This window comes from Choloepus didactylus, chromosome 8 (genome assembly GCF_015220235.1).
Source record: "Choloepus didactylus isolate mChoDid1 chromosome 8, mChoDid1.pri, whole genome shotgun sequence".
NCBI lineage: Eukaryota > Metazoa > Chordata > Mammalia > Pilosa > Megalonychidae > Choloepus > Choloepus didactylus.
Genome location: NC_051314.1, coordinates 49,725,071 through 49,749,835, shown reverse-complemented (window position 1 = coordinate 49,749,835; position 24,765 = coordinate 49,725,071). Strand labels below are relative to the sequence as shown.

General features: G+C 37.2%; 1 protein-coding gene across 2 annotated transcripts in view; it reads right to left on the bottom strand.

Moving 5' to 3' along the window:
• Positions 1–24,765, bottom strand: part of LIN7A (lin-7 homolog A, crumbs cell polarity complex component) — a 166,312-nt gene that overhangs the window by 49,789 nt on the left and 91,758 nt on the right. For both annotated transcript variants that reach the window (XM_037847117.1, XM_037847118.1), the window contains 2 exons: positions 22,256–22,327; positions 19,689–19,898 (listed from right to left, as the gene is read on the bottom strand). In XM_037847117.1, coding sequence (XP_037703045.1) covers positions 19,689–19,898; positions 22,256–22,327 — 282 coding nt within the window. The remainder of the gene's footprint in view (positions 1–19,688; positions 19,899–22,255; positions 22,328–24,765) is intronic.

Genomic DNA, 24,765 nt, shown 5'->3' with positions numbered 1-24,765 from the left:
TGCGGAGGTGTTGGACTTCCTCACCTGGGTTGTTGCCGATGTTCTCACAAACACTGGGAACTGACAGCTTGATATGCTGAGCCCTCTGTCCTGGGGCTTGCCCCTATGAAGCTTGTTACTGTAAAGGAGAGGCTAAACCTGCTTATAATTTGCCTAAGATTCTCCCCCTTAGTGCCTTTTTGTTGCTCAGATGTGGCCCTCTCTAACTAAGCCACCTTGGCAGGTGATCTCACTGACCTCCCCCTCTAAGTGGGACCTGACTCCCAGGGGTGCAAATCTCCCTGGCAATTCAGGATATGACTCCCGGGGATGAATCTGGACCCAGCATCATGGGATTGAGAACATCTTCTTAACCACAAGGGGGATGAGAAGTGAAATGAAATAAAGCTTCAGTGGCTGAGAGATTTCAAATGGAGTCAAGAGGTCACTCTGGTGGACATTCTTATGCACTATATAGATAACACTTCTTAGGTTTTAATGTATTGGAATAGCTAGAAGTAATACCTGAAACTACCAAACTCCAAACCAGTAGCCTTGACACTTGAAGATGATTGTATAACAATGTAGATTACAAGGGGTGACAGTGTGATTGTGAAAACCTTGTGGATCACACTCCCCTTATTCAGTGTGTGGATGGGCGAGTAGAAAAATGGGGACAAAAACTAAACAAAAAATAGGGTGGGATTGGAGGAATGATTTGGGTGGTTTTTTTTTTAATTTTTATTTTATATTCTCATTCTGATTTTTCTGGTGTAAGGAAAATGTTCAAAAATAGATTGGGTTCTAAGATGGTGGCATAGAGGTGTGTGGAAGCTAATTAGTCCCCCCAGAACAACCAATAAACAACCAGGAACAACTAGTAAATAATCCAGAATTACTGTGGCGGGACAAACATGACCATCCACTCATCATACACCAACCTGAATTGGGAGGACTGCCCTAGCTCGCAGCATAAAATCTGTAATTAAAAACTGCAGATCCAAGCCAGAAGCCCCCTCCCCCGACAGCCGAAGCTGCAAAGCCTCATGGTGCTAGAGAGTAGATTTCTCCGAGCAAGTGAATACAGCCCAGCTGAGCTCCAACTGGGGTTTTAATTAACAAACGTGGACTGCTCGATACAAACTATGAATCCCCAACAAGCAGACAGAGGCTTTGGGTGACGACTGACCTTGGAGAGCTGGAGGGTGACCATGGACTGACCCTGAAGGGGAGATTTCTGTACCTGTTTCAGCTCAGTGGAGAAAGCCTCAGCCATTTTCAGTTCCCAGCGCTCTGACCCGGATAAGGGTGGAGATAGCACAGGCAGAGAGAGACCATTAAAATGCTCCCCAGGGGTTCTATCTTCCCTAAGAGGAAAGAGGTGGGGCCCAGCTCTACCACCCGTCTACCATTCAGAACCAGACTGCAGAGCCTGGGGGAAAAACAGCCATGGGCCACACCTCCTTACACCAGTCTGGAGTTACAGGCTGACAGGTGCCACCTGCTGGGCAGAAAAGCACAGTGAACCAAGGCCTCACAGGTGTACCAATATTCTAAGACACCCTCAGGGAAACTGAATACTGAATAGTACTTCCTTCTGGGACCTGAGCCCTTTTTCATCTGGGAAAACATGATTGGGGTAACCAAGGAAACCAGATGCCTAGGCAACAGAAAATAACCTACACTAACAAAAACAAAGTTATGGCCCAGTCAGAGGAACAAACTTACACTTCATCTAAGATACAGGAATTGAAACAACTAATGCTAAATCAATTCAAACAGTTTAGGGAAGATATGGCATATAATGAAAACACTGGGCATACAGAAGGTAGAAAGCGAAAGTTGGAAAAAACAATTGGCACTATCTATGGAAATGAAAGGCACAACACAAGAAATGAAAGACACAATGGAAACATACAACGGCAGATCTCAAGGGGCAGTAGAAAACACTCAGGAACTGGAGAACAAGGCACCTGAGAGCCTACACACAAAAGAACAGATAGAGAAAAGAATGGAAAAATATGAGCAACATCTTTGGGAACTTATGGACAAAACAAAAAGCAGGAATGTACGTGTCATTGGTGTCCCAGAAGGAGAAGAGAAGGGAAAAGGGACAGAAGCAATAATAGAGGAAATAATCAATGAAAATTTCCCATCTCTTATGAAAGACATAAAATTACAGATCCAAGAAGCGCAGCATACCCCAAACAGAATAGATCTGAATAGGTCTACACCAAGACACTTAATAAGCAGGTTATGAAACATCAAAGATAAAGAGAGAATCCTGAAAGCAGCAAGAGAAAAGCGATCTATCACATACAAAGGAAGCTTGATAAGACTATGTGGGGATTTCTCAATAGAAACCATGGAGGCAAGAAGGAAGTGGGGTGATATATTTAAGATACTGAAAGAGAAAAACCAACAACCAAGAATCCTATATCCTGCAAAGCTGTCCTTCAAATATGAGGGAGAGCTTAAAATATGCTCTGACAAACAGAAAATGACAGAGTTTTTGGACAAGATACTTGCTCTAAAGGAAACACTAAAGGAAGCACTGCAGACAGAAAGGAAAAGACAGGAGTGAGAGCTTTGGAAAACAAGTTTGGGAGATAGTAGCACAGCAATGTAAGTACACTGAACAAAGATGACTGTGAGTATGGTTGAAAGAGGAAGGTTAGGACCATGTGGACACCAGAACGAAAGTGCTCAACGATTGTAATAAAAGGTACAAATATGTTTTTACATGAGGTAGAATAAATGAATGTCAACATTGCAAGGTGTTAAAAATAGGGTGGGATTGGGGGCTAAATACAATCAATGCAAGCTAGAGACTATAATTAATGGAAACATTGTATTATGCTTCCTTTAATATGACAAAGGCAATAGACCAAAGCTAAATGCATGTGGGGGGGGGGAGGGGACAGGGATAGGGGAAGGGTATGGGACTCCTGGCCTTGGTGATGCTGTCTGACTCTTTATTCTACTTAGGTTAATGCTGTTTTCCTTTTGTTGCTTTCTAGCTGTCATGTTTTTTTTTCTTTCTTTTTTCTTTTTCTTTTGTTGCTCTGCTTTCTTTGACTCTTCCTCCTTCTTTGTGGAAGAAATGGAGATGTCTTTATACAGATAGTGGTGATGATGCTGAGTACATAAATATGTGACGATACAGGGAACCAATGATTGTTTACTTAGAATGGAATGTCTGGTGTGAACAAAACCGTCTTAAAAGAAATGGATTGATGAAGAAATCTTGAGGGCATTATACTGTGTGAAATTAAGACAGACACATAAAGGCAAATATTGCAGTGTCTCACTGATATGAGCTAATTATAATATGTAAACTCTTAGACATGAAATATAAGTTACCAGGAAATAGAAAGAGGCTAACGAATGGGGAGCAGTTCCTTACTTTGAGCAGAATGTTCCACTAGGGTGAACTTAAACATTTGGATATGGACAGAGGTGATGGTAGCATGTTGTGAGAATAACTAACAGTGCTGAACAGTGTGTGAGGGTGGTGAAAAGGGTAAGCTCAGAGGCATGCATGTCACCAGAAGGAAAGGTGGAGGTTAAAAGATGGGAACATATAAAACAGTGAATCTTATGATGGGCAATGTCCATGATTAACTGTACAAATATTAGAAATCTCTCTCATGAACTAGAACAAATGTATGACACTATCACTAGATGTTAACAATAGATAGGCATATAGGAAAAATATATATATACCTATTGAAAACTATATACCACAGTTAGTAGTATTTTAACATTCTTTCATCAACAGTAACAAACGTACTATACCAAAACTATGAATCAATAATGGAGGGGGAGTGGTTAGGGGTATGGGAGGATGTGAGTTTCCTGTTTTTTATTTCTTTCTTTTCTGGAGTAATGAAAAGGTTCTAAAAATTGAAAAAAATATTAATTGTGATGATGGACTCACACTGTTTGATGGTACCTGTTTGATTGTACACTTTGGATCTCTGGATAGTTGTATGGTATGTGAACAATCTCAATAAATAAATACATAAATAAATAAATAAATAAATAAAATAGTTGTGATAAATGCACAACTATATGACAGTACTGTGAACAGTTGATTGTACACCATGGATGATTGTATGGTATTTGAATATATCTCAATAAAACTGAGTTTAAAAAAAAGTAAACAGTGCTGATGTTAAGGAATTCTGGTTAAGACAAATACAAATTAGTGGAAGTTCACATAGTACAATTTTCAAAAAACCAATTTATCTACCTTGAATGCTGTTATTTCATAGAACTTCATTAATTAATATTTTTTCTTTATTAGAAAATTTGTGATTTACAGAAAAATCATGCATAAATACAGAATTCCCACTACTATTAACACTTTGCATTGGTGTGAAACATTTGTTACAATTGATGAAAGCACATTTTTATAATTGTACTATCGACAGTAGACCGTGGTTTTAGCTTAGGGTTCACTGTTTATGTAGTGTAGTTCCATGGATTTTTAAAAATTTTTATTCTGTTACCATATATACAACCTAACAGTTCACCTTTTAACCCCATTGAGATATATATTTCAGTGCTTTTAATTACATTCACAATGTTATGCTACCATCACCACCATCCATCACCAGAACATTTCCATTGTTATGAATAGGAACCTTATACAGTTTAAACCTTAACTTCTCATTGAGTTAAAATTTTAAACTTAACACCCCGTAAAAGGCAAAACAAAATTTAAGTCTATGTCCTCTCCAAAGCCATATGAAATTGTTTTGCTTTAGACAATTTCACATGGATAATCCACAATCCCATAAATTCCTGAATATTGTGCTTCTCACTTTCTCACCTGAACCTGCCTTCCCCCTTTCTCAAAGGAGGCAGGATTCATGCCAGAAACCTGAATTCCTTCATACTTTCCTCTCCCTCACCTCTCACATCCAGTCAATCACCAAGTCTTGCTCAGGGTAACATCTGTACCAATTGTTTTCAAATCTCTCATTTTCTAAATTCTCTTCTCCCAGTTAAGGCCTTCATTACATCTCTCCAGAACTCCTAAGAGTTCCCAAATAGATCTCCCCACACCTCCATTTTTTCCACCATTCCTTCACTCCATCCCCTATCCCACACTTATGGTCATGCACACACACGCACACACACACACACACACACATGCTGGTAGTTGTCAGAACGACTTGCCTAAATGGCAATGAAACCATGTTATGTAGGCATTTCCTACCACCTTCAAACCATAAATCCTGGCTCCTTAGCATGGTTTTTAAGGCGAGGCTCTCTGTGACATGGCCCCTTTCTAATCCTAATCCCATTGCACTTTGCCTTACCCTTTAGCTACCAACATCAAGGTGTCTCTTGTATGTTTGCACCTTATTTTGTGCTTTCTGCTTGTAACACCCTCCATCACCTTACTCACTCTGACATTTCCACAGGTAACTACTATTTATCCTTTAAGTTTCTACTTATGTGTATCATCTCCTCTTGAAAGCCAGAAGGTGTTTTGCTTGTTTAAATTTTTATTTATCTGCTGACACTGTCCATATATCCCAGTGGCAATTCCTGGCTGGGGCTGTGTATTGGGCATTTCCTCTCTACTCTGCCAAAGTTCTACTTGGTCATCTCCACTCACTTACATAATCTCCTCCTGGACCCTGTAGGCAGTTGAATCTGTCACTTCTGCCCAGGGACAGTCCTTTCAAACACAAGTCTAGTTCAGTGTCATGCTTCCTGGCTTTCAGAGGTAGAAGTCTTGAGACCATCCAGAATCCCAACTTTCTTAATGCCACATTTTATTTGATTTCTGAATATGTAATGATGACTGAATATATAGTGATAAGTACAAAGCACAAAAAGCAGAGTGGAGATGGAGGCACTGTGTGATAAACCAAGCTCAGGCCTGTGCTAGGTGATCAAATCTCCTGCATACCAGCCTTGCACCAATTTAAATTCATGCCCTTTCACAAACGTAATTACTACATGTATAGACTTTGTACCAGGATCTCAAGTCTCATGTTCTGTTTCATATTCAAAGTTACATTTTTATGTCTTAAATTATACTCCATTTATAGTTTTCAGTGATAATAGGCACATCCGTGAAGAGAAAACATGAATTCCCCTGAGAAGCATTTAGGCACTACTGAAGGGCTGGGACAGTAATTTACATTTCAGAGTAAGGTCAGCAATGATAAAATTAGTGACCGTTGATTATTCTGTCTATGAGGGAAGAGACAGCTGACCAAGGAGGGAAATGCTATGGTCCAAAAGTGCCACAGACACATCTGAACTTAGAAAGATATGGTTTCGGCACCACAACTGTCAAAATTCTCACTGCATTTCCCATATTTGAACCTTGGCAACCAACGTCTAAGTTAGATGAACCACCCAGCACACAGTTTATGGCCTGACTTTATTATCCGATTCCCATCTGTGTCAGTGTCTCCTTGTTTAAGAATATAATGAAAAGCAGGACAGTTTTATAGAAAACTGCACAAGCCCTGAAGCAGTTTGCATTTGATTAGGTATACCCATAAAGCTGTATATTAACAACATTTCAGCCTTGCTTTAGGCTGGTAACAACAGTCTGTAGACCAACACTGATAAGTTAGAAGCTCAATGTACTCCTATTAGCTTTTATTTATTTATTTTTTGTAGTGGGTTCCTGTCCTAGTTTGCTAATGTTGCAGAATGCAAAACACCAGAGATGGACAGGCCTTTATAAAACGGGGGTTTATTTCACTACACAGTTACAGTCTTAAGGCCACAAAGCATCCAAAGCAACACCTCAGCAATCGGGTACCTTCACCGGAGGACGGCCAGTGGTGTCTGGAAAACCTCTGTTAGCTAGGAAGGCAGCCAGCGTCTGCTCCAAAGCTCCGGCCTCAAAACGGCTTTCTCCCAGGACGTTCCTTTCTAGCAAGCTTGCTTCTCTTCAAAACATCACTCCCAGCTGCACTCTTTTCTCTCTTTGAGTCAGCTCATTTATATAGCTCCACCAATCAAGGCCCACCCCGAATGGGTGGGGCCACACCTCCATGGGAACATCTCATCAAAATTATTTCCCACAGCTGGGTGGGGCACACTCCAAGCAAATCTAACCAGCACCAAAACTTCTGCCCCACACAAGACTACAAAGATAATGGCATTTGGGGGACACAATACACTCAAACTGGCACAGTTCCTAACTTCACTTAATATATATTCTATCCCAAGATAAACAGTTTCTTACATTATCTTCACTTAGTTGAAAAATCATCATCACTCCCAACTTTAAATAACTATCATAACAAAATACATCCCACAGCTCTTAACAGCTGATAATTATTCATCTCTAGTATTAGTGTAGAGCTGGTAAGAAATTCCTATTAAATATAGAATTTAAAGCAATAGAAATTGGCTTTTCCATTGATGGTTAAAACTAACTGTTAATTGGGTTTAGTGAGTTCCACAAAACATAAATGACTCCAGAACTGGATTAAGTATAGAAATTGAAGGTAACACTATATTCCTTTGAACTGAGCCACACATTTCTCAGCCAGAACAGCAGAAAGATCATTATACCATTTATATTTTCTGCTTTTTAAAATTAAGACTTTGTAGTTACAGGAAACCTGAAGAGAACCATCTGGGGCATCTAATGAAAAGGCTGTTTAATAATATAATGCACAATAATAATGCTGTGCTTTTGTGGAAATGCATCTTATTTTTGGCAATACTATATTTATTGATGGTCTCTCTCACTCTTATGGTTATGAGAAAGGGAGGTAAGACAGGCATCATTACTTCAGTTTTACTGATGTTAGAATACAAACCAATCCAAATAACTTGCCTGCAATCTCCCAGGTAATGACTGGGAGCCAACTGTCCCTGAATTGGAGTGTTCTTTGGGGGACTTTTAATCTCCCTTGAAGATAAACAGAGAGCCAGGAGAATGAACTAAACTGGGCTGAGAGTTTAAATCTGTATCAGGGAAAATTGTGAGTAAGGTATGATAGACATATTATCTGCCTTAAAAGAGAGGAAGCAAGATTGCTTAAGAAGTACCTTCCATCATGACAGAAGCTTTCACCTACTTTCATTTAATCTTCTGAGCAGCCCTTCTGCTCAGCCCTTCTGAGCAGAGGAAGGTATTGCTATTTCTGCTTCAGTAAAATGGAATAAAGCCTCAGAGAGAAAATAAATGTATTATTGTAAGAATATCCTTAACTCCTTAGAAACTATATAAACTTGAAACGATGAAAATATCAATTGACAATGAATTAGAAGTTTCTGATATCTATTAAAAGTTAATAATCAAAAGATGGAAAATTTCTGCTAGTTTTTATCAGATGCCAGATTCTACACAAGTGGTTAAATGATACAGAAAGATAATTTTAATATAGAAAAAAATAATAAAACACTAAAATAGATCAAAAGTGTAATACGTTTCAATTCTTAGTGAATATCTTAAGAAAGCATCAGAAACTCTTAGCATATCACCATGTCTAGAATCGATGTCCTATATTGAAATTCCTATTGCACTTAAACAAAAATAAAAATGTTTAGGCACCACCTACAAGACCCAGCCCCATCTGTATCCCAACCAACTCTTCAGGCTCATGTCACCCCACTCTCAGTGCTCTAATCACCCTTCTAATCATGAAGGAGTGACTGAAAGGAGTGACTGGCCTTAGGGCCTTCACTCAACTTCTTCCTTCTGATCATCCATAGGTCTCGCTTTAATTCACCCCCTCAGAGAGGCCATCCCTGACTATTATTAAAAGTAGGTCCTCTTCTTCTATTTCATGGCTTTCTGTGTTCTTCTTCCTTTTCTGCTGCAACGCTGGTCACTGTGCTTAACTATGAGGCAACATTTCATCTTGGAGCAACATTTGTGAACTCTGTGTATTTCCTCTCCCCACTCTGCCCTCTGCTTACTGCACCCCACACCTAGGGAGAAAAATAAAAAAGAAGAAAAAATCATGGAGAATCTGTGGCTGTGAAGGAAAAGGAGATGATTATGTTTTCATACCATTTTCTTATCCAAAGGCTAGATAAGATCAGGACAGAGGGAAGGAAGAAGAGGCAAGAGGCTTCTTTGACTAGTTAGGAAAGCATAGTGGGAGAATCTCAGCACAAGCTGAGTAGAAAATCAACATGCCCACAGCCTGTGGACAACAGGTCCTATTCCGTGGTTCTGGATGCATGCAAGCCATCTGGACTAATGATCTTAATCCCATGTAGAAAACTGAATAATGACCCCCAGAGATATCAGGTCCTAATTCCTGGAATGTGTAAATGCTAAGGGTCTTTGTGGATGTGATTAAGTTAAGGATCTTAAAAGGATCTTAAAAGGGGAGAGTATGCTGGATTTTTCAGGCAGGCCCTAAATGCAATCCCAAGTGTCCTTATAAAAGGGAGGCAGAGGGAGATATGATGCAGAAGAGAAGTCAATGTGACCACAGAGGCAGAGATTGGAGTGAAGTGGTCACAAGTCAAAAAATGCTACAGCCACCATAAGATGGAATAGGTGAGGAAGGGATTTTCTCGTAGAGCCTTTGGAAGGAGATGAGGAGTGCAGCCTCGCTGATACCTTCATCTCTACCCAGACTTCTGGACTTCAGAAATGTGAGAGAATAAATTTCTGTTAAAGCCCCCAAGTTTGTGGTAATCTGTTACAGTGGCTATAGGATACTAAGACAAATGGATTAAAACTAGCATTACTTTTTGACCAATGTGGAAATGAACAGAATCAATGAGGAATTTCCCTTAGGCTGGGGTAAGTGGTAGATATAGTACACACTGCTACATACATATTTATGTATATAAATACAGACATATTTATATGTCTATAACATAATACATATAATATTGCTATTATTATTATTATTTTCTTACTCTCTCCCAGGCAAAAAGTTCTGTAAGGATTATAACCCTTTCTGTTTTGTTATCCACTCTACATCCACGACTTAACTCAATAGCTAGCATATAATTGCTATATAAATAGTTGTTGAATGGCTAAATTAATGAAAATTATTGCTAAAATAATGCCCCAAAAATGAGGAAAAAACCAAATGGCAAAAATAACTATGAGAAAGACTAGTAATTAAACTCAGTAGTCAAATACCCATTACCAGAGATCTAAATAGAGATTTAGGTTAGTTGGACCTGATGTGTGTGGTAGAGGCTTGCATTTTAGCAATGACTAAATGTGAGTGTGTTCTGACACTGACACATTTTTATCCAGTTTTATTAGCATGGTCTCACAGTATGCTCAAAGCTCAGGATGGTCTATTAATGTGTGAGAGCTAATATACCTAGTGCACATTCCCGCAGACTGAAATCACAGGGCAGCAATGTAGCAGTTCTGGCCTTTGTGCTATTATTGGGATAGCACACTATTTCCCTGCTCTGTTTTTTAAATTAAAAGATCTCTTATCATGACCCAACTCAGAATGAAGGAGACCAGAAGAACAGCCTGCTCAACACTGCAAGCTATACTAGATTATGCCACATTTTTTACCCCATTCCGAAGATGCCTAGGATGAAACAATATAATTGTACTTCTTTTAGCTCCTTCATGAATGTTGAGTGGAGTGTCACGTGATATCATCTGGAGAACAAAAATTTTCAGTGCTTAACTGAAATTCTAGCTTGCACTTCTGTTTAATTATAACCCAAACAATCTCCCACTCAGCTGCTAGGAAAGGTGAAAGAATCTGCTAACAACTCGTAGGCAGAAAGAGGATATGAGGAGAATAGCTATAGTTGCACCCTCTTCACCTAGAATTAAGTTGGGCTCCCTCACACCAGGGGAGTTATGGCTTTGCCTTTTCCATTATGCCTACACCAGCTCCCCTCTAACAGCCAAGAGGACACAGACAGTGCATGTGGATCGTTTCTGTGCAATCAGCCCAGCCAGAGGGGGCTGGCTATTCATGCCAAACTCTGATCCCTGCTGTTTGTGTGCCTGGTGCAAACAGCAATGTATGTAGGCATGTATGTAACAATTCAGAGACATTCAAACCAGACTCTTCATGCAACTCTCAGTATTCTGAGCTATTTAAATTAACTTCCATTTTTTTTTCTTTTTTTTTTAAATTCACCTTTATTGAGATATATTCACATACCATACAATCATCCATGGTGTACAATCAGCTGTTTACAGTTCCACAGTTGTACATTCATCACCACAAACAATTTTTGAACATTTTCATTACCAAAAAGAATGAAAATAAGAATAAAAAATAAAAGTAAAAGAGAATACCCAAATCATTCCAACGCCCCCAATCCCACCCTACTTTTCATTTAGTTTTTGCCCCCATTTTTTACTCATCCATCCATATCCTGGATAAAGGGAGTGTGAGCCACAAGTTCTCACAATCACACCATCACACCATGTAAGCTACATAGTTACGCAATCATCTTCAAGAATCAAGGCTACTAGGTTGCAGTTTGACAATTTCAGGTTATCCTTCTAGTTATTCCAATACACTAAAACCTAAAAAGGGATATCTATATAGCAATGAGAATGCCCTCCAGAGTGACCTCTCAACTCCACCTGAGATCTCTCAGTCACCGAAACCTTATTTTGTTTCATCTCTCTTCCCGCTTTGGGTCAAAAAGGTTTTATCAATCCCATGATGCCTGGTCCAGGCTCATCCCCAGGAGTCATGTCTTGCGTTGCCAGGGAGATTTACACCCCTGGCAGTCATGTCCCACGTACTGTGGAGGGCAGTGAATTCACCTGCCGCATGGGCTTAGAGACAGACAGAGGGCCACATCTGAGCAACAAAGAGGTTCTCTGGGAGAGACTCTTAGGCACAATCATAAGTAGGCTTTGCCTCTCCTTTGCAGTAACGACCTTCATAAGGGCAAGCCCAAAGATTGAGGGCTTGGCCTACTAAATTTTTAGTCTTCAATGTTTGTGAGAGCATCCGTAATAACCCAGGTGGGGATATTCAACATTTCCACATTTTTCTCCAGTTTCTCAGGGGGCCCCTGCAAATATATTTTTATTCTCTGCCCAAATTACTTTGGTATTTCACACTAATCTGTACAAACCTACCAGATCTCACTTCCTATTCAAAGTTGCATGTAATTATGGTGTTTGAATAAACTGACCATACAAGTTAAATTATTTAGTGTGCTGAAGAAAATATAGATCCTGCACCAAATAAACATCTCTTCCCTTGTAGATTAACCTCCTTTTTCCAAAATGTTACTGTTTTCAGGAATGGTTCTTAACATATGAATCAAAGCCCTTTATGAGAAACTGAGAAGACAGATCCTTTCCTCACAAAAAAGGTACTCATGCAAATCCATAAAGGTTAAGAAATCTTGTTCTCTTCTACACCATACATGAACCTACTAATTTATTGTTGGCTAAAATGTTTCTTTACTCTCAGACTATGATGAATAAATCCAGACTGCCTGAGTTAGAATCTCCGGCTCTGCCATTTAGTAGCTGCATGACCTTGGACAAAGCCTTGATCTCTCTTTTCCTCAATTTCCTCATTTGTAAAATGGGAATGATAATGATAGGATCAACTTCAAAGGATTATCATGGTGGAATAATTAATTCATTTATGTAAAGTGCTTCCAACAGTGCCTGGCATTCAATAAATAACTATGGCACAAGGACTATGTACTAGGGACTATTCTAAGACCAGAGATAGGCAATGAACAAAAATTACAGCCATCAGTGGAGCATACATTATAATGAGGGCTTAAATTTTCATAGAAATCTTGCATTTCATAGTAATTTAAAAGAAACCATTTTATTTGTAACTTCTCTTTGTTCAGATGCCATTAAGGTTTTAATACAGATTTCCCTTTTGGGGTACTGTAAAACTCAAATCTAAAGAATTCTAATTTTCTTATCTTCCTCATTCCGTACCTGACAGCCAGTCTGTATAATTAATTTGGGCTGTTAGTACTTATCCTTAACTTGGTGTAAGTATTTATAAAATGGGAAAAAAGCCAGATTCCAGAAAAACAATTTCATTCCATCCCTACACTTTCACTTGTTCATCTGTTATGCTTAAAAATCAATTCGCACTGTGCATACACACTATCGACAACTTTATTTAGGATTAACTGCAGAGACAGAGCTAGGTGAATTTAACCACAATTTGTCCACCAATGGTGCTCTAAAACAGTGCAGATTTCAGAAGCTAACTAAGCCTCTCTTCAATATGGCATATCCTTAAAATTCTCGTGCTTTTATTTTTATTTCTCTCCTGTCTTTCTCATTCCCACCCACCTTCTCATCCATCAGTACTGCAGACTTGTCAGTAGGGTAGCATATTTGGAAATGATTTTCTTTTATGGAGTTTTCCCTTTTTTAGAAAAAAAACCTTTTTATTTTGAAATAATTATGGATTCACAAGAAGTTAGTTACAAAGCAATATACAAGGAAGTTCCCTACATTCTTCCCCTTGACTTCTCCCAATGTTATTATATTGCATATGTATAGTATAGTATCAAAATCAGGAAATTGACTTTGGTACAATCCACAGAAATTATTCAGATTTCACTGGGATTAATTTTTTATTTGTTGTTTGTTAAGAAGCAGCTATGATAACAATAAAGGCTGAAATTCACTGTGTGTGTGTGTGTGTGTGTGTGTGTGTGTATTTGGCTGTAGCTCTGTATGAGCATTTGCATGTCCATTTGTCTATGTCTTTCTATCCTACTTTATTACTATTATTCCATGTTAACAATTATTATTAACATATTTTATTTTTATCAGACATCATGACATAGCCTTTCCCAATGCGGATATGGTATTAGAAAACATACGCAAAAAATAAATATAACCAAGACAGCTTTTCAGATATTTGAACATCCATGGAATAATTTATTTACTTTTTGAGTGTGACAGTTAGAAATTTCCCTCAGAGTATTTTTACTGACATAGTAAAGCTTTGCCTCAGCCCTCCAAATCACTTCCTTGGAAAATTCATTCTCAGTTTATTATATTATGACATGTTCTGAAAATCTTCCATATTAATTTCCCCAAATGGTAATTTACTTCAAAGTAGAAATAGAAGTCATTTTTTTTTTTAATCTTTCTGTGAAAGAATAATTTTTTCATTAAATACTGTTACCTGCCTGGAATTACTTATACTGGAAAGACCGCTGGGCTTGGTATTAGAATTCTAGTGTTGGATTAGTTATTCTTTGTGTGACTACGGGCAAGTTGCTGTGTCAAGAAGTTTCCTCATTCACAGAAAGAAAACTACCTTTTGACAAATACCTGATAAATATTAGGCACTGTTACAATGTCCATAGTTTACTTTAAAATACTTTAAAATTGCTAGTATATGGCATATTGTTTAATTTTATGTATATTCCTATATATATGACTTTTTATTTTGAAATACTTTCAAAGTTATAGGACAATTACAAAAATAATACAAACCCAAATAACTCCAGTGTACACCTACTCCTCATCCAATACTCAGATCCACCAATTTTAACATTATGGAATATTTGCTATATCATTCATTCTATCTGTCTATCTGTCTATCTATCTATCTATCTATCCATCCATTTTCTGAACACTTGAGTATAGGTTGTATGTCTCATGTTCCCTGAACATTTAATACTGCCATGTACACTTCCTAAGAAGAAGGATATTCACTTATGTGACCACCTTAAGTGCGGTTATCAAGTATAACATAAATACTGATATAAAATTTAGTCTATATTCCAATTTTTTCATATGTACCAACAATGTTCTTTTGAGGATATTCTCCTGATTTGTTAGATCCCATCCAGGATCATGTGTTATACTAAATTGTTATTGTCTCTTTGTGGCACCTCCTTTTTTTTTTTAATTGTGGGAACACATATACAACGTAAACTTTCCCATCTCATCCACTCCCAAGCTTACCATTCAATGGGATTAATGACATTCACAATATTGTGGTAACTTCATCACATTCAATTACTAAAATTTTCCCATCTCCCCAAACAGAAATCCTACACCCATTATGTATTAAAACCCCATTCCTCTTGCCCCCCACACCTGACAACCTGTACTCTAATTTCTGTCTCTACAAGTATGCATATTCTTTGACATATTCTTTGTAGTTACCATGGGGCTTAAATTTAACATCCTAAATCGTTAACAATCTTTTTTGCTTTGACACGAGCTTAACTTCAATAGTATACACAAACTATGTTCCTATACCCATCCATTCCCCCACCTTTATATTTCTTTTCACAAATTATATATTTATACATTATGAGTCTCAAACCACTACTTTATCATTACATTTAATGCATTTGCCCTTTAGATCATGTAGGAAGTAAAAAGTGGAGTAAAAAAAAAAAATTTTAATAGCAAAAAAAAAAAAAAAAAAAAACAGTGCTGGCATTTATATTTACCCATGTTGTTACCCTCACCAGAGACCTTTATTTCTTCATGAGGCTTCATTCTACTGTCCATTGTTCTTTTCTTCCAACTTGTCAAACTCTCTTAACATCTCTTGTAGGGCCAGTCTATTGGTGATGAGCTCCCTCAGTTTTTATCTTGGAATGTCTTAATCTCTCCCTCATGTTTGAAAGATAGTTTTGCCAGATATAGAATTCTTGCTTGGCAATTTTTTTGCCTCCAGCACTTTCAATATGTCATCCCACTGTCTTTTTGCCTCCATTGTTTCTGGTGAGAGGCCAGCACTTAATCTCATAGAGGCTTTTTATGTGAAAAATTCCTTCTTTCTTGCAGCTTTCAGAATCTCTCTTTATCTTTGCCATTTGACAGTTTGATTATTACATTACACCGTGTGGGTCTATTTGAGTGTATCCTATTTGGAGTTTGTTGAGTGTCTTGGAAATATATATTCATGTTTTTTGTTAAATTGGGAATGTTTTCAGCCATCACTTTTTTTTTTTTTGAAGATTCCTTTTGCCCCCTTTTCTCTCCTCCTTCTGAGATTCCCATAATGTATATATAGCAATGCTTGATGGTATCCCACAGGTTCCCCTGGCTCTGTTCACTTTTCTTATTTCTTTCTTCTTTCTGCTCCTCAGCCTGAATGATTTCAATTGTCTAAGTTCTCTGATTCTTCCCACTGCCAGCTCCCATCTTCTGTCGAACCCCTCTGGGGAATTTTTAATTTCTGTTCATAATTTCCATCCCTCTAATGATATTCTCTCTGTGTTTATCTATCTTTTCCTGATATCCTTTAGTTCTTTATGCATGTTTTCATTTAGGTCTTTGAGCATATTTAGGACCATTTTTTAAAAGGCTTTGACTGGTATGTTCCAGGTCTGGTCACCATTTGATGGTTTCTAATGTTTTATTCTTTTCCTTTGCCTGGGCCATCACTTCCTGTTTCTTTGTATATTATGTAACCTTTTGTTGAAACCTGGACATTTTGATATTTTAATGTGTTATCCCTGGAATTTAGACTCAGGGAGCTCTTTCCCTTAAACTTGTATCCAGTCAGTGTTAGGACAGAACTTTCCTTGACTGCCAGGAACTAGCTAACAAAAACAAACAAACAAACAAACAAAAAACAGAAAGAAAAGGAAAAAAAGAAAACACCTCTCCTATTCTTTGCAGATTGACTTGTGCAAGCACTCTCCTTCAGGGCTTATCTGTACCACAAGTGTATAGAGTAGCTCCAGGCCGAGGTGTAGCCAGGCCTTGGCCCATTGCCTTAGGAATTCCCCTATATACACATTATGAATATCCCTTCTTCTCTATGACACAGTTTCTTTACAGTACTGTGAGCTGCACTGCATGTCCTACAACCAGCAGCCTCTTGCCTCAAGCAGCATGACTTGCCTGCTCTCTCATAGCTCTCTGTAGAGAGCTCCATGAGCTGTCTTCTACACACAGGGCAGGTTCTGGGTTGGTGAGTCCCTCAGACCACCACCAGACAGACTGGGCTAGACATTCATGCTCCCAGCATGTGCACAAGGGTTACTTGCTCCCTAAGGAACCAGGACCAGAGATCCACATTGTGAATATGGGCCACTTCTTCATGGAGCCATTGAGGGGTGGGAAAGGGGCAAGCCAAGGCACCATGAGATCCTACCACGTTTAAGCAGCTTTTTTCTTGATTTGGCGCTCACTCTGTTACTGCAGTCCTTTAACTGTTTTCTGAAGCTTTGAGAAAGATGTTTCTACCAGTTCTGCTGGTTGTCCAAAGCTTCTGTTGGGAGATGGAGCTCTGAAGAGTGTCAATTCACCATCTTGATGAGAACAGGGCCCCCTCTCTAAAGACCATTTGCTAATATTTTAAGCTCAAACTGTAGCTGCTTAACCATTCCAGGGGTAGTCATTCATCATTATATAAGAAAGTCCACTTTCTAAAGGTGGCCACTATATAAACATTTGTTATACCTATTTCAGTCAACAAATGGTGCTTTGTTTATTTGAAAAAATGTATCAGAAATGGATTTTCATTGGTGAAAATTGTGGCCTGTTAACTATCATGATAAATGTTATGAAGAGAACTTAATTGTTAAAATTAAAGGTTTAAAATATGCACCTATATTAAATATTTTTGGAGGCATTCCTCATCTAAGAGGCCTGTAACCTGTACCAAATGATTGATCACTAAATGGTCCTATTTCTCACTGTCAGTTTAACAGCATTTCTGGTTGTCTGATACTGAATATAATGGTAACAAAATCCTGACTCTGGAATATTGTTTCATGTGACAGCTACATGGCCAGAACTGGGATTTCATCACATTTACTGAAGAAGCTGTTATGAATCGATTAGTGCTTGCTTGCTAATAAATGTTTCCTAACATATGCCTATATATGTACAGAATTTGATTTAAGATTTTCTTTTAAAATAACTAGCAATAACAATACCACAGAAGGGGTGCTAACCCTTACCAAACTTAACCTTCTTCAGTAGCCTCACATATCATCAACGGGGACCTAGGTATGTGAATAAATTATCACAGGATAGTTCACAACAGGCATTTTGCCTCATTTTAATCTTTACCAGAGCCCTTCAAATTACAGAGCCACTTTTACAGATAAAGAGGTTGAGGTTTAGTGGATATTATTCATAATAATATGGATTTTGAGTGGTAAAGCCTTGTCTGTCTGAATTCTTAGTTTCTAAAACCTCCCGTTCCCTCCCAAGTACAACACAAGTTCATCGCAAGGAATAGATGAGTGATTGTGAAATGTAAATGTCTACAGCTCTGTTCCCTGCAAATTTTTTTTTCCCCGCAAATTTTTGACATAGGTTAAACAAAGGCTCTTTAGCTCCCTTGACAGACAAGTCAATCACCTGTTAAATTGATTTTATGCATATTTATTATTGCTTTATACAATTACAGTTACTATTAACATATTTTGGTTTTTTTATTCTGTGCTTTACATTTTATTTTTAAATCCATTTCTTTTGATCTATCCAATATATTCAGAGAAATTACAAATTTATACACTGAGGCATTGATTACTGTGTGACATAAGCGCATGACCTAGTCTCAGCAACCACTACCACAAGTTCAACTCTAAAATAATCAGTTGAAACATGATTTGGAAGAGTTGTAGTTCTCTGCAGGTCAATAAGAAGTTCATCTCAAAGCATTATTACATAGAAAAAAAAGTAAATGACACAAGGCAATTTTAGAATTGGAGTGCTGTAGTGTAATGAAATATTCATGGATTGATGATTTTGATGTACATAAGAGAAGGCAGAATTAAATGAATAGCTTTGGATGCTATCAAGTCACTAGTTAGGTTAGAAAGAAAAACAGAAAATAAACATGTGAGACACAAATGCAGAAGAATTTTAATCCATAGTTACCAAAAAATATCGTGTTCTAAATGTATTTTATTTTGAATATGGTGTTCTAAGCAGAAATCAACAGGGCTGCAAATAATCCAAATTTGGTTTATTTATTAAAAGCTTAAGCTCTAAGAATAAAGGTCATAAGTTAATTAGGCTGGTAAATATTGGTATATTTATATGTATTTTTCTTAAATTTGTGCTTTTAGATTATCTACGTTTAATATAACTGGAAGTTATGGGGAGAAAATTGCCCAACTTATTTGAAGCTATTTCTTTAGTAACTCCTTATTACATGTAGAGGTGATGGCATTCAAAGAATATGAGGTTACAAACAATATACATGATCATTTTTACTTTAAAGTGCTGTATATTTTAGTTTACTTACATTCATTTGAAAACTAAAACACACATGATGAATAGATAATGCCATAAAATTGGGGAGGGGATAATATACTTCTATTATACTACAGTTGTAGACCAGGCTTAAGGAATTATCTGTGCATTAGCCTTTTTCATATGTGTTATTATTATGCAAATATTAAAGTTACTTTTCTTTTTTAATTAAAACTTTTAAAACACATTATAGAATAAGGAAATTCATCTTTATTTTTCTAATGTGTTTATTTGCTTATGGTAATTTTGGATATAATGAGCCTTGAAATCATTATGTTTTGCTAAACATTAATTCAATTAGGGTATTATATGAGGGAAATTCCATAAGTTGGAATAATTTCTTGGGATGATTTTTCAACTAGTCCATATTTATCATACCTGAACAAACTGAAACAAGACATACAAACTATGAAATTACTGCTTCTATAAGTTTCGTGTCCTTCAGTGTTTAGGAAGCTAACATGATTTGTTGTGGGATTCCAACATTGGCTACTGTAACAGCAGGGAAAAAAAAAAGTGTGTGCTGTGGGAGAAAAATCTGGTTATTTTATGAACATACCACTCCGTTCACTGACAGCAGCTGGTCTCCTCTTTTGAGGCCTCCGTGTCTTTCGGCTACCCCTCCAGGAATGATGCGAGAGATATAAATGGGGGAATTTTGCTCCTTTCCTCCCATCACATTAAAACCAAGGCCTTCGTCAGTCTTTGGCAGCTCAACTACCCGAGGGTGGGAGTGGCCTTCACTAGCTGCAAAAGCTGCAACTGTTGCCTGAAAGAAAAGATGGCCATTTGGTAACAAAATGACAGAAATAAGGCAGATCACATGCTTTGCGATGGGCAGATCAGGCAACTCCTTATATTATTATTGCATTCTCCTGTGAAAGAAAGAACTGAAAAGGGAGGGGCCTTTCTTCATTTAGATGCCATCTGCCATTCTTTCCTTTTGTAAAGCCCCACCCAGCTATTTCCAGCTTTCTAGAGCTTATCTGCTATGATAAAAATTTCCCTTTTTTATAACAGTCATTCTAAATTATCTCCGTTAGATCAACTCCTCCTATATTCCTGAACTCCAAATAGCCTTTGGTATGTATACCGTATTGTGTTATAATTATTTTGTACACCTCTGGTTCATGAGCACCTTAAGGGCAAGGATTGTGTCTTACACTTCTTTGTATGACACAGTCTAATTTTCTTGCAAGTAAATATTCATAAATATTCATTGAATAAACTGAAGAGTATTTATATGTATATATACTTGTGAATATAAATAATCTTGCTACTGCCAGACCACTGGCTTAGCAAATTTAGTTGTTTTTTTAAAACATTGAGGCTGCCTAAATGAAAAAAAAACAAAAACAAAACAAACAAAAATCTTAAAACAATAGATTCAAGCAGGTTATAAGCTTGAATATTCCATGTTATTATGAGGTGTCCTCTTACTGGCACAGGTTTTTTTTTTCCACATTTTATACTAATGTTTCAGTTTGCTGTAGTGATCTATGCAAAATGAACAACAATTTATGTAAAATAACTTAAAAGTTTAGACAGTGTATGGTTTTATACTTTGATGTACCGAACATCATGCAATATGGACTTTTAATTTTATTTAAAAATTCATACAGTAATTTCTTTAAACAACTTCAATTAAACTTACCATTAGCCCCTGACCGCCCCACCCCTAACCCCCATAGAAATACAATAGCAGCATTTAAGTAATTTCTATCAAGAAAAGATTCTCTGCCTGCTTCTTATTTTCCACTTCCATTAACCTGCCTTAACCACAGTTGATTAGATGCTTACTAGCAAGTGATATACTCAACACAGAAAATATTGATTCCCAACTAGTGTACATTCTTTTCCACACACAGCATTATCACATTGATTTAGCATTATGCTATTGTCTGCATTTAGTGAAAGATAGTGAATGACATGGAAATAATGGCTCGTTTTTAGCTACATGCATTTGCTCATGCAAATCTTGTCATCATGCATAGATTTTAATGGCTGACATGGATGCAATGCAGACAGCCCAGAAACAACCAGAAAATATTGTGCTATTGCAACATTATGCTGCTATCCTGCTGTTCTACATGAATAAGAAATGAGAATGGTAAAACACTACATAATTCACTTCCCCCTTAATTAAACCATGTAGGGATTATTTTTTCTGCATGTGTTCCACTTCAGTACAAGCAAAGCATGATGTAATGATAATAATACCCTTTTTGCCTGGGTTAAAAAAACAAACCAAAAAACTTAAAATTCTAGAGTGTTTCCTTATAGGATGAATACAGAATAAAAGCTGAGAAATCAGGAGAGAAACCAAACAAGAGGTGATGTAACGCAAAAGGAATAAAAGGAAAATTGTGATTATTTTCACCAGTTCCTACTCCTTTTGCCTTATTAGAAAGCCAAAAGCTTTTACAAAGTAAGTTTTATATCTATTGTAACATTATTGTGTTTGCAAAGTAAGAACTGCATCAGTGATTTTGGTTTAAAATTATTGTTTCCTAATAGTCTATTTTCTGGATAATTTCATGGGCCTGTTGCTTCAATATTTTAGTTAGTGGGGTCTCTGTAATATCTGGATTTGAGACTTTAAAGAGGAAATGTGGTCACTACCACAAAAGGTGATGGGCCTTTCCGTTAGGTCAATGCCATGTTATTTCAGCACACTGCCCACGGCTCAGCCGAAAATGGGGAATAATCTTAGATCAGTGGGTGTCAGGTGAATGCTTTTTATCTCTAACTTAAATCACATCCCTAGCCCTGTGCAAAGAAATCTTCATGCACCAAATAGGGTACAGTTTCTTTTGTATCAGAACAATGGGTCAGAAAATCATGTAGTATTTCATACAATGAACCAGTAGATTTGCTTGTGCCAAATGGACATTTAGTGAGTTTAACGAAATCATTCTCCTTTCTTAAGCTATAGAAGCAGCAGAAACGGTCAATTTTCCATTAGAATTTTTACCTGGGAAGTAGTACTGGTTCTAGACTCTGGGCTGCCACTGATGTCTAAATTCTCTTACAGTGTACACACGAGAATACCTGAAACACACACGCACACAATCAATTACTAGATCACTGGGATCAGGTATATTTTTCAAGTTATTCAAGCCTTACCTTGGCTGTGGCCCTGGCACGGAATTCAGGACAGCCATTAACAGTTATCGTTTCATGCATATATTGATACACCTAAAATATTCACATAAAAAAAAAAGTGTAAGAACATTAAGAATATCAATTATCACTGCAAGACAGAAGTTCCCTATCACAAAGTGAAATAGGGATAAATCAATAATACCAATAATTTGGACTGAAATCATGCCTCTCTTTGATGAGTGAGGCAGAGAGGGAAATCACTTTTATTCAGAAGTTTTTAATTTGTCTATCCAACTGTAAAAACTCTGCCTTTTTATTTCTTTGCTGGTGAACATTTTTACCATTATATATCATATATAGCTCTACCTCTCAAGTATGTGATAAAAATTATGAATATTACCTAATCCCTGAATCCTGGTAAGCTTTAAAAATAGCTTTCCAAAGTAATAGTTCACAAGCCTGGGAAAACAATATCCTTTCCATGGCCCAAATTACATCATGTTAGAAGGTACATTATTGTTAATGATACACATTCATAATTTTGAATATTTATAACTTAGTCTACTCTGAGACTCTATTCTACTTTAATTTGTATGGGTAGGATAATTGGTGGGTCCTAACCCCTGGTCGGTGGGTGTGAACCCATTTGTAAACAGGACCTCTGAAGATGTTACTATTAATTAAGGTGTGTCCAAACTGAATGAGGGTGGGCCTTCATCTAACATAGTTAAAGTCCTTATAAGCAAAAGAAATTGGCAAGGAAAAGAAGACCACAGAGAGAAGCCAGAGGACAATGGAATCCAGAAGAGAATAGAGAGGGTGTCTCCGTGTGATGGGAAAGCAAAGGAATCCCAAGGATTGCAACCAGCCAGAACGCTACCAACCCCAGGAGGAGGCAAGCCTTCCAGCTTCTACTAACAATGAATTCCCATTGTTTAAGCCAACTCATGTGTGGTATTTGTCCCGCAGCCTGGAAACTAAAACAGTAGGGTTGGTGTCTTTGTTAGAAATACTTTCAAGACAACTGGCACTTAACAAGCATGCACTCCTTAAATAGTAGGCATTATTACTAATTATTATTTTATACATAACTATAGATATTATTGAAACATAGTTGAAAAAAAAGGTTTTTCTTCTAAACTGCCAGGGATGAATTCCAGTTTGTAAAATCTTTATATCAGTGATAAAATAAATTGCTTCATTTTAAATAAGGTGAAGTATGGAGAATGACTCTTAAAGAAGACCATATTTGGAAGAGTGTTTAAATAATAAAGTTGTAAAAACCTACTATATAATACATAGAGGTAAAAGTCCCTTTGGTATTATCCAAATGGAGTGCTTTTTTGGGAGTCACTCATTAACTATTTCATTGAAAAGATGAAATAGGAAAACTGTAATTAAAGTTTTTTTTCTTCCTTTCCATTAATATAATTTTACAAGCTCCAGTCAAAAGTCATCAAAGTGAATTCAAAATCTGATTAATTCATCTATTCAACAAATATATGTTGAGTAACTGGGAGTAATCTCTTCCCAACATTATTTAGCTGGCTCATTATTTCTCAAATGCATTTTTGGTTGACTCTCTACTAATGCTGAGTCATCTTTCTCAGGTGGCAGGATTAGAAGGAATCAACAATGTGATACACAAACTGGTAAAGTAGCAGCACTATCAAGAACCTTTTTAGCCTTAAACCTCCACTAAACAAATGGAGCATATGATTTCTCTGGAAAATCTGTTTGGGCAAGAGAACAGGTTTTGAGAAGAGCATTTGTGGACTCTGGGATTTGTTACTGCAAATTCTCCAGGTTATCAGAATAGCTACTAAACATGTTTCCGTATTAATCCCTTGAAAGTGCACCATTTTGTTTTATAATGATAGCCCTTCTGCAAATAAATTATTCTTTACTCTCACAGTTCATTTAGAAGGGTTTTCTTTATCCTGTTTCTCTTGTTAATAAACTCTCTCAAATCTGACCCTTTCACTCTGCCCTAACTCATTATCTCTTGCTCAAAGCACTGCACTAGTGTCCTAATTAGGTCTCCCCACTACCAAACAGTACCAAACAGTATCTGCTTCAGTTTTCCTCATCAAATACGTACTTACGACAGTCATGCTGGTGATATTAATGTAGAACCCCAGTCTTATTTTTCTTCTCCCTTTCCTGCTTCCTCACCATTCTCCCAATATATCACACTCTTCCAGTTGCCCAAGCCTTTGCAAATGCAGCATCCTCTGCTTGGAATGAACTTCCACCTGGCAGACTCCTATTTATCCAAGTTTAACATGATGATTAAAGGCCCAATTCAAATGTCTTCTCTGTCAAAAAGTCTCTTCCTTCTCAGTTCCTGGCCATCTGAATTTGTTTGAGATTATTTTGGATATCTTTAATGGTATCCAAGGATGTTTATGAGGACAATCAGTTGGCAAATAATTGGGAGGTAAACAATTGATAAATACAAAGGTAACTGTGTGAGTTCCTAGGACAAACACCTAATAAATTCCACAAATTAAAAATAATTACCTTTAACA